At 39.9% G+C, this 13,996-nt stretch overlaps 1 protein-coding gene across 2 annotated transcripts in view; it reads right to left on the bottom strand.

The window, feature by feature from the left end:
- tbkbp1 (TBK1 binding protein 1) overlaps positions 1-13,996 on the bottom strand; it is a 78,877-nt gene that overhangs the window by 29,096 nt on the left and 35,785 nt on the right. For both annotated transcript variants that reach the window (XM_030754673.1, XM_030754672.1), the window contains exon 2: positions 1,705-1,966. In XM_030754673.1, coding sequence (XP_030610533.1) covers positions 1,705-1,950 — 246 coding nt within the window. In that variant the 5' untranslated portion in view covers positions 1,951-1,966. The remainder of the gene's footprint in view (positions 1-1,704; positions 1,967-13,996) is intronic.

Genomic DNA, 13,996 nt, shown 5'->3' on the forward strand with positions numbered 1-13,996 from the left:
TGTGTTGGGCCCTCTTTTACTTTCAGAATGGCCTTAATTCTTCATGGCATAGATTTAACAAGGTGCTGGTAACATCACACAGTTGCTGCACATACACGATGTTCCACCACATCCCAAAGGTGCTCAACTGGATTGAGATCTGGTGACTGTGGAGGCCATTTGAGTGCAGTGAACTCACTGTCATGTTCAAGAAACCAGTTTGAGATTTGTGACATGGAGCGTTATCCTGCTGGAAGCAGCATTTGAAGCATTTGTACTCATAAAAGGATGAATATGGTCTGCAACAATATTCAGGTAGGCTGTGACGTTTAAATTATGCTCAGTTGCTACCAAGGGGGCCATAGTGTGCCAAGAAAATATTTCCCACACATGATACCGCCACCAGCAGCCTGAACTGTTGACACAAGGCATGATGGCGCCCCGTTTTCATGTTGTTTACATCAAGGTCTGACCATCTGAATGCTGCAGCAGAGATCAAGACTCACCAAACTAGGGAAAAGTTTTTCAAATCTTCTATTGTCCAATTTTAGGGGGAAACATCAGTTTTCTGTTCTTAGTTGACACGAGCGGCACCCTGACTGCTCTTCTGCTGCTGGTTTGGCATGTTGTCCATTCAGAGAGGCTCTTCTGCATACCTCGGTTATAATGAGCGGTTAATTGAGTTACTCTGGCCAGTCTGGCCACCCTCCTCTGACCTCTGGCATCAAAAAGACATTTTCACCTAGGGAACTGCTGCTCACTGTTCAGAGTCACCTTTCTTCCCCATTCTGATGCTCACTTTGAACTTCAGCATCAGGGTGATCATGTCTACCTGCCTAAATGCATTGAGTTGCTGCCATTTGACTGGGTTATTATATATTTGCGTTCACAAGCAGTTCAACATTTGCACCTAATCTGGTGAGTTTAATATCTCACTGAGATTGCTGAGGTGTGTTTATACACCCCTGCTGTCCTCGGCTCCTCAAGTCTCCTATAATTTTTTGGATTCTGTTGCCAAGGTAGTAATGTGATTGGCTTAGTTTGCCTGTTTGTTATTATGATTATTTAAAAGGTTGGACAAACCTGCCTCATGCTTGGCCTAAAGTGATTAACTTTTGGACTTGATTTTAATCTTGACCTTCCAAAGATCTTTGAAAGGACCTGTTTAACAAATTTGAGAACAAACAAAACTGGACATTTCACATCATATCTTCATAAACACATTATGTTGATGATCTCAACAAAATGTCACAGACTAATCTGGATCTAGATAACCTTCTAGACACAAAGGACTCCGTCCATGCAGACAAATATAATATGTGTAGGGAATTTTAGGCTCTGACACATGTCTGGCTTACAAATATCATTCTGCATTATTTAAAGTTAAAACTCAGCCTTCTGTGCTCTATATTGCAGAATAATTCCCCCATTTTTTTAGATTAATGCTCGTTCTCCTGCTAGCCCAGGATCAAAGTCAACCAATCACAGAGCAGGAACACTCTCTCCGTCATCTTTTTGTGCACAATTTCACTTCTTCAATAAAACAGAAAACACTAAAGATGAGTAGAAAGCACTATCCTCTTTTGAAAAAGTAAATAAAATTAAAATAAATTAGCCTCATCATCTCCAGTACCGGAGTCCTTCTGTCTGATACCAACAAGGTCAAAAATAACAGTGCAATTCAGAATTTGTTATGTTTGACATTAGGAGTGAAAAACTTTTCACCTTGATCTCATAGATCTTCAGCTTCCTCTTGATACTAGTGTTCTCCCGCTCCAGGCAGGCCAGTCTCGTCTTGATGTCCTGATAGGCGGTGATAAGGGCGAAGTGGGAGGTTGAGTAGACTTCATCGTGGGGGAGTGGCGAAGACCGCCATGCGACACTGCCACAGCCATCCTCTTTCAGTCCTCCTGCGTCGCCGCCTCCACCGAGCAGCCCCAGCTCCCCTCCGCCACCGAACAGAGATTGCATCACTCAGAGCCTTAAGCTGAGGGCACACACAGACAGATATTTGCTTATTAATTATTAAATCACCAGATTGTTTCCATTCAATCAAATGTACCCTCCCAAAAATAACATTTAAATAATAATAATTTTAAAAAAAAGAACATTTCATAACTCTGACTGGGGTCAACTCTCTGTGCTACTGCAGCAATCCAAAAAACATCAAGCAGTCAGCAGCTCGAAACAAACAAAAAAGAACAAAGCCGTTTTCTACCGAGAGCAGTCGGACTGCTGGCACACACAATGTAAAATATTCAAAAGCACAGCGGGTACCGAGAGACACGGGAGGATGACTGAGGGGCACGGGAAATTTAGAGATGGCTTACTGTGTCTTATCGCTTCAGATGTTCTGTAGGTACAATTATCCAGGTAGCCACAATATCATACTGGGAGTGCTTATGCATACACTACAAAAAAAAAAAAAAAAACTCCCTGATTATTCACTGCACACATTTTATCATTCATAAGTTTTGTTCAGACAGAAGTGAAGCAAACTTAAGAAGCAGCATGACCGCATATCAGGTCAGTGCAGTGGATACAAAGAGATGCAAATTTGCTCTGGATAACAAGGTGAGAGACACAGTGATATTAACACGTTTCGGCTCGTACCAGTAATTTGTCTTTAACCTGAGCCTTTAGCACTGAAGGTGCAAAAACCAAACAAAAGGAGAAAGAAAACGAAGAAATAGAAACTACAGAAGGTTTTTAGATCAGTCAGCACACAGAGATTTAAATTGTGAGCTCAGATTATTTTTTACTGTAAAATCAAACATGTTTCTACATAAAAGTAGCCTGCTAAGATATGATTAGACTGTATAGTGTTGCCAACAGATAAAGACTTCAAAACAATCTGGTGCACTGGTTCCCAAATATTTTTAAACTTCTGAACCTGTCCATATTCAGGTTTTTTAAGGCACTTAGCTTTTAGTGTTCACCCAGACTTGGGGTCTCCAGAGAGCTGAGATGTATCAGTGCTTCTTTGAGCCGGTTTAAAGTGGAAAATCTTTCCATCACTTCCATTTAAAAATAACAGCTTACTTTTTTCCCCACTATTGTGTGCCTGCTTTGTTATTGCCTGCACGATGACTATACAGTGGTTTAATATGACTTCAATATTGTTTTTAATATTGTGATTTTGATCTTCATTGCTTATATCTTCCATTTGAATGTTCTGAACAATATAATGTAAAGCTATAAAGTAAATGCTGGCTTTTTTTCTCGTCTTTTGTTTTATATATTGCACTCAATGCCCAAATGTTCATCTTTGGATAAAATGGTGCACACCTCACTGTCACTTTTTACCTAGGAGGAGGGGTGCAACACATCCATCATCACATCCTACTCAACAACAATGTCGGAGAAGTTAATGCTGCCGCTCTCCCTGTACGGAATAACATGTCAACACTTTAATTTATGAAGGACATTCTGTGAGGACCATTTAGTTTGCTGTGGGTCTGAAGGTTAAGCAACAGTCAGCAAGGGCCAGAAATTTGCAATGCATTACTTATGTGGCTGTTCTGTAACAAAGCAAACAAAGCACCTGCGGTGATAAAATGCTTTCAGATGAGAGCCTGGTGTTTTCAGCTTGTTCAGCCTCCCTAGTTCTTTGTATCTCCTGAATTTAAATTATATACAACTGTGATTTATAGCACTATATCAATGTGCATGCAATCTTATGAACCCCTTGGCCTTCATTACTGCCGTCTTTTGCTGCATACAGTTTTTGGTGAGAAGTCCCTTACGGGTGCATGAGTAACCAGTGCGTGCACTGTAGCTGATATGTTAATCAGAGTCAGATTTGCGTATGACTTGGGTTTGTGCTCTTGTTCCATTTCACAGTACTTAAAAAAACATGAGCTCTGACAACCTACACTCCTTGAGTGGCATGATGAATGAGGTGAACAGTTAGCTGACCATGCTGCATCACAGCCAACCAGCCTTGGCCTCCCTCCCCTGCCCCAAAGACTCCGGGCCAGGCTGTCAAAAGTGATAAATGGCTCCTGTGATGTCACTATCCTCTTTTAATTCTGCTACAAAGGGGGACAAGTGTGCAAAAGTCATACTAGTCGTAGCAACAGCGGTTTGATTTACGGGTACTGTAGGAGTTACACAACAACTAGTTGAGTTGATGTATACTGGAATGGATGCCTTCCTGACTCCCAGCATTGCCTTGTGAGTCAGCGATTGCCCACTGAGCTATTTTCATCTGCTCCCTTCCTCCACGGTGCTATTTTCCTTGTGTTTCAAGAGAGAGGGGAATAAAGCCTCAGCCAATCTACGGCTCTTTTCCTCGCTGGTCTAACGGGATGATCCAAAAGCACTCCCACGAGCACAGGCGTGCGCACACGTAAACACAGAAAAATCCACCGAGTTAAATGCACGCCTGGACAAAAATGCCTGTTTGATCAAACAGACGACACATACGCAGACTGACTGTGCCCATCACCTGCCAGCTGCCTGGAGACTAGTGTTTACACTGGGAAGATATTAAAGCCCTCTGATGTGTACTGTGTTGACATCATGCTGTCAAGTCTGGTGCAGTTTACTCTGGCAAACACTGCATCACTCTAATATCATATCTTTACACGTGGTGTCTCATATAGCAGGAGGAAAGATAAACAGTTTATGCTAAAAAAAAAAAAAAATGTAGCAGAGGGAAAATACCATGAATATGGAAATACGTGTGAGATGAGATGATGAATGAGCCAGTGTTGGTTTCTTTTAACCATGAGAAAAATGTTTTACAATCGCAAATGTGCAATAATTAATATTGTTGTCCTAGCAATAGAAATTCAAATGAAATAATTTGTAATGTGACAGGATTTCTTATGTCACCCAACTCTACAGCCACATATAGCTTAGTTTGTATAACTGCTTTGGTTTGGTCTGAACTGTCATGACCCTTTTTGCTTTCAAACAGACGGCGGTGTTGATTTGCTGGTGGACGTTTTGGACCACGTTTCATCTAAAGAGACAGATATTTTTCTGAGGAGGTGGTACAGACGGAAACAGATCTGCATAGAGAGCGAACATATGTGCATCAAGTGGCGTTAGACACAACATCAGGTGAGAACTAAATAGGTTGTGTTGTTTAGCCTGTGCCATTGGTGTCCCAGATATAAGTGTTGCCACACATGGATGCTTGTTCAGAACCTCTTGGAATCACAACTAAATGCACTTACCCCATACCCTATGAAAACTTGATTCTGCCACCAAAAAAAAAATCCATGACTTGAAATTTTGAGCTAGGTATCACAGAATGTAGTTATTTTCTCGAAATTTTGATTCTGAGTTAATAGCTCGAAATTTCGGGTTAGCTCTGCCAATCAGGAAGATCTGTGAAGAAATGTCATTTCCTTGTTACCTGGAAGCAGGAGCTGAAGGCGTCAACTGTCCGACAGTTCAACATGAAAACACTGATTCTTCGCCTTTAATGCAGCTCTTATTCCTAGAAGACATTCACAGGTTAAAAACCTGACGACAACGTGTCCATGTTTGCTATACACTGCTAGCTAGCTGATGCTTTTTTTTCAAACTTTATTAACAATTAAAGTATATGCAGAACATCTCAATGCCAGGGTTATATAAAAGAAAAAAATAAAAGGGGAATATAAAATCCATAACAATATACAAAGTAAATATATTACAAAATTACTAATTAGCATGAAATTTGTCCAAAATAGGATTTGTTTTAATTGCCTTCTTATTCTCTGGTTCTTTAATTGTGGTGCTGTATTGCAGAAGTTCTTGACAAAAGTGGTTAATATTTGGTTTGTAGTCCATCTGGTTTTATGAATATGAAATTTTCCCAAGAGCAGCATAAGTTGAATGAAGTAGGTGAAGTCTTTGTTCTCAAAACATACTATAATTTTCTTCTCTTTAAGTTGAATTATTTGTCCAGTATTCTGCCTAATGTAATGCTGTAAATCAGTCCAGAACATTCTGACATGTTTACGCTGATAAAATAGATGAGAAATAGTTTTGCTTTATAAGTCACAGAAAAAACATGAATAGTTAATGTCAAGCTTAAACCTCTCCAGTGTTTTTTTTAAACTGGTATATATTGTGTAATATTTTAAAAGACACTTCCTTAACTTTATTGTTTAAGCAAAATTTCCCTCCATGCAGCCAAATGTGGTTCCAATTTATTTCTCCATATAAAGAAGACCAGTAGGACCTTCCAGCAGGTAGAGCTACCTTTTGCAAATTTGTCCTTATTGATTGTTAGCTGCTGAGCCCTGAAAAAGTTGCAGCACACCTCTTGGTAAAGCACCAAACACAGCAGCAGAATATTTTTTGGCACTAACAAGCCGATTAAACTCAGATAAAATTTACCACATGTGAAGAGATTTCCTCGAGCACTGAAGAGCTATTTAACCAGGACAATGCCACTTTCCACCCAAATTTTATAATAAAGTGACTTATTCTTATAAAGAATATTTCCATTATTCCATATTTAATCATTTGTTGGAGAAAAATTATGCTTATATTTAGGTTTCCATGCCAGAAGAGCTTGCTTGTGAACATTAGACAATTTTACAGGTAACTTTTCAATTTTGTAATCATATTTAAGCAAAAATCTAGCCCCGCCCATCAAACTAAAGACATGTTTTGGTGTTCCAAATCGTGTCTCTCTCTTTGAGTAAGTTTGTTAACCGCGTCGTTTTAAAGGAATTATTTAACATTTTAAAACTCAAAACTTCCAGACCACCATATTTTTTGGCGTTACATAGAATGTCTTTTTTAAATAATGGCTTTTATTTCTCCGTATAAAATCAAATGACATTTTCTCTAACTTTGTAGAAATCTCTTTGGGCATTTCTAATAAATAAATGGATCTGGAGATGCCTTCAGCCTTCGACAATAACACTCTACCATCCAAGGACAGGTTTCTCACCAACTGCATGTTTTTGCTTATTTGTTCAATCACAGGAACAAAATTGGAAGAGTTATGCAATTTTTGATTTTTTTTCAATGATCGCTCCCACATATGTAAGATTATTATACCACTGATTTCTGACGGACTAGAATCTTTGAGAGGGAACAAGACAGATTTATTCAGATTAATTTTCAGCCCTGAAACTGAGGAAAAATCCTGGATACAAGCAACTGCCTTACTCACATAATGTCGGTTAGAGATGAAAATCGCAGTGTCATCAGCCAATTGTGATAATGAGAGGCTATGAGACCCTGAAACTGACCTTTTTTTAATATCCACTGCCATAATTTGTGTGACAAGAAGGAACAGGAATGGGCTTAAAGGACAACGTTGTGTAATTCCACGATAAACTTCAAATCTCCAGGTTGTACCACATGCCAACTTAACTGAGATGCTGCAGCCATTATATAAACTAGTGATGGCTCTTAAAAAATAATTCCCAAATCCAAAGTGCTGAATGACTTTAAACATAAATTTATGGCTTATGGTATCAAATGCTTTATAAAAATCAACAAAGAGGATAAAGCTTTCATCTAGTATATATTAATTATAATCAATCATATCCAAAAGTAATTGAATGTTGTTGCAAATGTTTCTGCCAGCCATAAATCCAGATTCCCGTTTTTAACCTCTTAGCAAAAACAAGTGCAAAGACTTTGACATCATCATCATTTAAAAGACTAATTGCTCTCTAATTTTCTAGACTTAGTTTGTCTTTTTTTTTGGCTTTGGAATTAACTTTAACAAGCCTTGACGAAGAGATGGAGGCAGTTTCTTTTTGACGATTGTTTCTTCAAACAGAGTCTTTAAGAATGGGGCTAATGGATTGGTGAAAAATTCGCTAATTAAACATCATTCCCAGGAGATTTGTTATCTTTAAGAGAACCAATGGAATCTTGAACTTCTTTTAAATTAATTCCTTGATCACGAAGCGACTTAAAATTATCATCTATACTATTAAAATCCTCTTACTGTCCTCTAAGTAATCTATCCATGTCATCTTCATTTTCCAAGTCAGCCATGTAGCTAGCTAACTGATACTGTCGCTACTTGATTTTCTGCTTCCAGGTAACAAGGAAATGACCTCTTTCAGAGCTAACTCGAAAATTGAACTTTTTGCTATCTATAACATAAATTTCGAAAAATTAAGCAAAAACTTTGAGTTAATAAGTCGAAATTTCGAGTTATGGCTAACAATTTTGTGATCTACTCCACCACCTGTTATGAGGTTCTGTGGGTGCCAAAATTATGTTCACATGCATGTTGAACATGCAAGAAAGTTTTTTGTACTTGATTGTCCATGTCGAGTGCACACCTGACAAAACTACATCTGTAGAAACAAAGTTTTCCTCTTTGTTTTATTGGATGTGTTCTCATTTGGTACAGTTGTTTAACATACTGTCCTGATGTGTCCACTGAATGTGTTGTCTGAAATATTATATATTTGGGTATTGCCTTTTTATTGTAGTCTGACTGCTGACAACTGAGCCATTTAAAAATTTACTGCATGTTTTGGGATTTTCTTTACGCCTTAGACAGAATAGAATAGAATGCCTTTATTTGTGATTATACAGAATGTACAATAAGATTATACAGGTGGACGTAGCTTCTAGGTCTGAAAAGTGAAGCCAACACAGAAGTGCCTTAAACCTGTATTTTTTTAGTCACCAGGATAGCGATGGTTGTAAAAAGACTTGGCGGTCCTACAGAGGTCTTTGGGAAAACATCTCTTTGTCCCAACATTCAATTTTGGTGATTCTGTGTTTCAGAAAGTTGGATTATCTAGTTCTGTGACTGCCAAATGAGCGTGCTTGTCAGTCGAAACAGACTTCACAAACCAGTGGCTGACATCATGGTAGCTATGTTTGTGTTTTATATTGCCTATAGTTTAAATAGATCTGTTAAAATGTTACAGTAATTCTTGCTGTGGTTATGAACATATATGAAATTCCAAGTCCTTTTTTTATTTACAGTATTTGGTAGCATTTATTCCAATTCCAGTGGCAAGAAGAATAACACAGACAAGCAACAAGTCCAACTGTTAGCTCCCAGCATCATTTGCATCAAGGTACCGTCTCCAAAGGGCACCTTGAGTATGTTTCTTATTTCTTTTTTATTTCGCCAGAAGCTTCTGACAAAAATGCTGTACCGGTAGGATCCTCTACTGCCCCCAAGTGACCCAAAAACATTAATGCAGCTTTAACTAGAACCACAAAACTGTCCATGTTTGCTTTGGAAGGTTGAACAAGTTTTTCTTTTCTTATTTAAATATGAGGTCTTGGATGAGATCCATAGGGAGGATACTGATTCTATCCAAGCTTGTTCAGCTGTTAAACTCTCCATTAGTGCAGGTCAGTTAATTGTGCTCAGTTTGAGCTTAAACTAATCCCTCCATGTATTTTTTATTTTAGCTGTTTATTTCCTTTACTCAGCCTGGTAACGCAGTTTGAATGGCAAGATGAAGAAATACTATGAAAGCACAAATGACAACAAAACCATATGTTACACAAACTAAACTTTCACCATGTTGTATACAGTCGACTTATTTACATTAAAAACATATGATTTGCTTATATATAGGCTTTAACAAGAATCATCTGTAAGACAAAAATGATTTTAAATCGCCAAGTGGATATTTATATTCAGCAATAAATAAATCATGCCATAAATTCTAAAAAATACACTGGCCATGGATATCTGAATAATTTGCATAGAAAATCATTTTCTCTCAGTTGCACAGAGGCCGATGATCAGTTTGTCTCCTGATAGGAAAAGGACAAAGGCTGGAACATCTGTGTTTTGTGCTCCCCTCATTTATCACAGTGATGCATGCATTCATCACATATACACACTCATAGCTCCTCTCCCCAAAATATCCCTCTGATAGCTTCATGCAGCCCCCTCCTTTCCAATCTTCTATCCACTTGCTTTCTCTCTCTCTCGCTGGCATTTCCTGAGGTTCTCAAAGCCCCACTGGACTCCAGACATGAAGTCTGATGCTTCTCCTCCAACCAGGTCCCTGCTTCATTAGAGTGATTACCACATGAAGTCATCTATTACCTGGAAGCCACATGGCAGACACTGTTCCACAGACACCCCACCACCACACACACACACTCTCCCTTTTCCTCTTCCCCTCTTGTCCCCCTTTCTCTCTCTCCAGAGATTAAATCGCCACTCCCATCCCTCTATGTCACAGTACTAAAAAGGCCACAGACTACTGCCATCTTCAGCAGACATGGAAAGTCTAAAGCCAGGAACTGTGTGAGTAACTAAGTAGTTAAGTGTTCATTACATGTAGGTCTCATGTTTCAATGAGCTCATTTAAAAAAAAATTTTTTTTGATTATTTTTTGCAAAACCCAAAACAACAGTTTAGTTCTGACCTGCTGACATTTTCTTACAGCATGACTCGTGTGAAATCAAATGCTTCTGCAGCACACAAATGAATACACAGAGAAATATTATCTTAAGCACATTAATGATGCCAACAATACTTTAGTAGACCAGTCTACAACATCCCCACTGTTAGAGACTGTTAGAGACTGACCGAGGATTCAAATACAGCTCATGATCACCCAATCAGTTAAAGGCATTAAAAATGAATGAAACTTGGTATTTGGCATTTGAAACAGCATTTTTTAGCCATTAAATGCTTAATTTACACTTTCTCCAGAAAGGAAAAAAGATCAGCTCAAAGGTCTCCCTTATACAAACTTATACAAGTACATAAGAGTCTTAAGTATATGTCTTTGCCACATTAGTCACATGGTTATTTGGACTGCAAAGCTGGTCAAAAGGTTAGCTGCCATTAGTCTGCGGTTCTGACTTCTTAACCAACCGGCCCCAGACTGTGAGACTTGGCCCCCATCTCTCCTCCACAAGCACACTGAGCACTGGCTCCCCACAGGGCTGTGTGCTGAGCCCCCTCCTGTACTGCCTCTACACCCATGACTGCAGTCCGGCCCACAATAACAACCTCATCGTCAAATTTGCTGACGACACCACAGTGGTCGGACTCATCTCGAAGGGAGATGAGGCAGCTTACAGAGAGGAGGTCTTGAAGTTGACAGCCTGGTGTTCAGAGAACAACCTGGTACTGAACACCATGAAAACCAAAGAGATCATCATCGACTTCAGGAAGCACAGGACTGACCCAGCTCCCCTCTACATCAACGGCGAGCATGTGGAGAGGGTCCACACCTTCAGGTTTCTTGGTGTCCTCATCTCTGCTGATCTCTCTTGGTCAGATAACATCACAGCTGTTATCAAGAAGGCTCAGCAGCGACTTCACTTCCTGAGGGTCCTCAGGAAGAACAACTTGGACTCAAACCTGCTGCTGACCTTCTACCGCTCATCCATTGAGAGCCTGCTGACGTACTGTATCACAGTATGGTACGGCAGCTGCACTGAGGCAGACAGGGTCAGGCTTCAGAGGGTAGTCAAGACAGCACAAAGAATCGTTGGCTGCCCTCTCCCCTCCCTGATGGACATCTACACCTCCCGCTGCATCAGCAGAGCCAGGAACATCATCAAGGACAGCTCACACCCTGGCTTTGACCTGTTTGACCTGCTGCCCTCTGGCAGGCGCTACAGGTGCATCAAAGCCAGAACAAACAGACTCAAGAACAGTTTCTTCGCCAGAGCAATCACCACCCTGAACTCACACACTCACCCACTGTAACTGTGCAATATTATATTATTCATACTGAACAATATCTGACATTCCTATATTGTGTAATATCCAGTATTCATTCACTAGTGCAATATTCATTCACCAAGTGCAATATTCATCATCTTCATTATTATATGTATACATATATTTACTTTTCTTACAATGTACAGATGCACCAATGTATGTATATATTTTTATACATTCTATTTTTTGTATATTTTACACATTGTTTATTTCTGTATATCTCTTGATTATATTGATCATACTAGATTATAATATTTTCATAATATTTTTATTTTAGAGAGTTTGATTTTCTGTTACATGGCACTGAACAGGAGTGGCCCTCCAATCTCATTGTACATCCTGTATAATGACAATAAAGGCATTCTATTCCATTCATTCTATTCTGTACCTAATATTTCATGAATTGCAATGAAATTTAGCGCAGCCATTGGATGGACTCAGAGAATTAATCTTAATGACTTTGGTGACCCAGATTTGTCCTGTAGTTCACTCTTAAGATTGACATTTTTGCTTTTAAGTGAAACAGCAACTATTAAAAAATTTATTAAGCAGCTATTGGATGGATATCCATGCTTAGATCATGCCCCCCCCTCCTTTTCCTCTTCCCCCCTTGGATCAGTTGTGTTCCCTAAATTCTCTGAATGCCTGACTGTTGATTTTCTGCTGTCATTCACATGCATGAGTAATGCCAGTGATATCAATGCTATCTGAATTTTGTGTTGAGTTCTATTTTAAAAATGTTAACACGCTAAAACAGGACAGTGAAAAATGTAAAAAAAAAAGTTTATATATATATATATATATATATATATATATATATATATATATATATATATATATATATATATATATATATACATACATACATACATACACTCACACACATTCCACATTTTTTCTAGCTCCTCTCTGAGCCCTTGGTATTTTTCAAGCTTCTCGTGTTCTTTCTTCTTGATGTTGCCATCACTTGGTATTGCAGCATCTTTCATTATGGCTTTCTTCCTTCGTTTGTCCACCACCACGATGTCCGGTTAGTTAGCCATCACAAGTTTGTCTGCCTGTATCTGGAAGTCCGACAGGATCTTAGCTTGGTCCTTCTCAACCAACCGTGGGGCATATCTCATTTTGAGCTCAGGACTCCCAGGTCATACTCAGCACACATGTTCCTGCACAGCCTGAACCTGGGGTCTTGCCTGGTGTGGTACACCCCAGCCTCTATCGATCTTGTGCTCAGAGCTGGTTCCTGTGCTGCCATGATTAGTGCCTCTTTGCTGTCTGTCAGTCCAACTTTGTCCAGAAATTGTTAGGATTTTTCTATATCAGCCACTTCCTCTATCTGACAGTGGTACATGGTGGCCTCCTTCCATCTGCTTAGCATACAGTCTTGTTCTTTCCATTCAGCTGTCTCTTTAGGACTTGCCTTACTCTCTACAGGTACTTGGAGGTTGCAGCTTTCCTAGTGGCCTCTTCATGGTTCCCATTTGCCTCTGGGATTCCAAGGTACTTGTAGCTGTCTTCACTGTCTGCAATGTTGCCATCTGGTAGTGCAATCCCCTCAGTTCTGACTACCTTCCCTCTCTTTGTTACCATCCGACTACACTTCTTCAGTCCGAATGACATCCCAATGTTACTGCTGTAGATCCTGTTGGTGTGGATCAGTCAATCATATCTCGTTCACTCCTGGCATACAGCTTGAAGGCATCCATGCACAGGGGGTGGCTCATGGTTGCTCCATTTTGTAGTCTTGTCAGTGATCTGGCTGAGGGGATTCAGGCCTTTGAAGAACAGCAGTGGGGACAGAGCATCTCTTTGGTAAATTCCGCACTTGATGTTGACTTCTGCCATGGGCTTGGAGTTGGCCTCTAGTGTTGTTCTCCACATTCCCATGGAGTTCTTGATGAAGGCTCTTAGGGTCCTGCTGATCTTGTATAGTTCTAGGCACTCCAGGATCCATGTGTGCAACATTGAGTCATAGGCTTTCTTGTAATCAATCCAGGTGGTGCACAGGTTGGTCAGTCTAGTCCTACAGTCTCGAGTGACTGCTCTATGAGTAGCTGGTGTTTTGCTCCCTGGTATGTCTGCCAATTCCTTTCTGGACCTCGCTCATGTATTGCGCTACGTGCCTACTCATCTTAGTTGCTATGATGCCTGACTGGAGTTTCCAGGTTGTACTGAGGCAGGTTATGGGCTGGTAGTTGGATGGGACCCCCTTCTGGGGGTGCTTGGGGATCAGGACTGTCTGGCTTTCAGTCAGCCATTCTGGGTGTGTTTTAGCCTCTAGCAGCTGGTTCATTTGTGCTGCCAGGATGAAGTCATGGACTCATGCACTCATGGAGTGCAGTTAGCTTCTGTTGGGTGTGTAATGCTAAGCACAGA

Source organism: Archocentrus centrarchus, chromosome 19, assembly GCF_007364275.1.
Source record: "Archocentrus centrarchus isolate MPI-CPG fArcCen1 chromosome 19, fArcCen1, whole genome shotgun sequence".
NCBI lineage: Eukaryota > Metazoa > Chordata > Actinopteri > Cichliformes > Cichlidae > Archocentrus > Archocentrus centrarchus.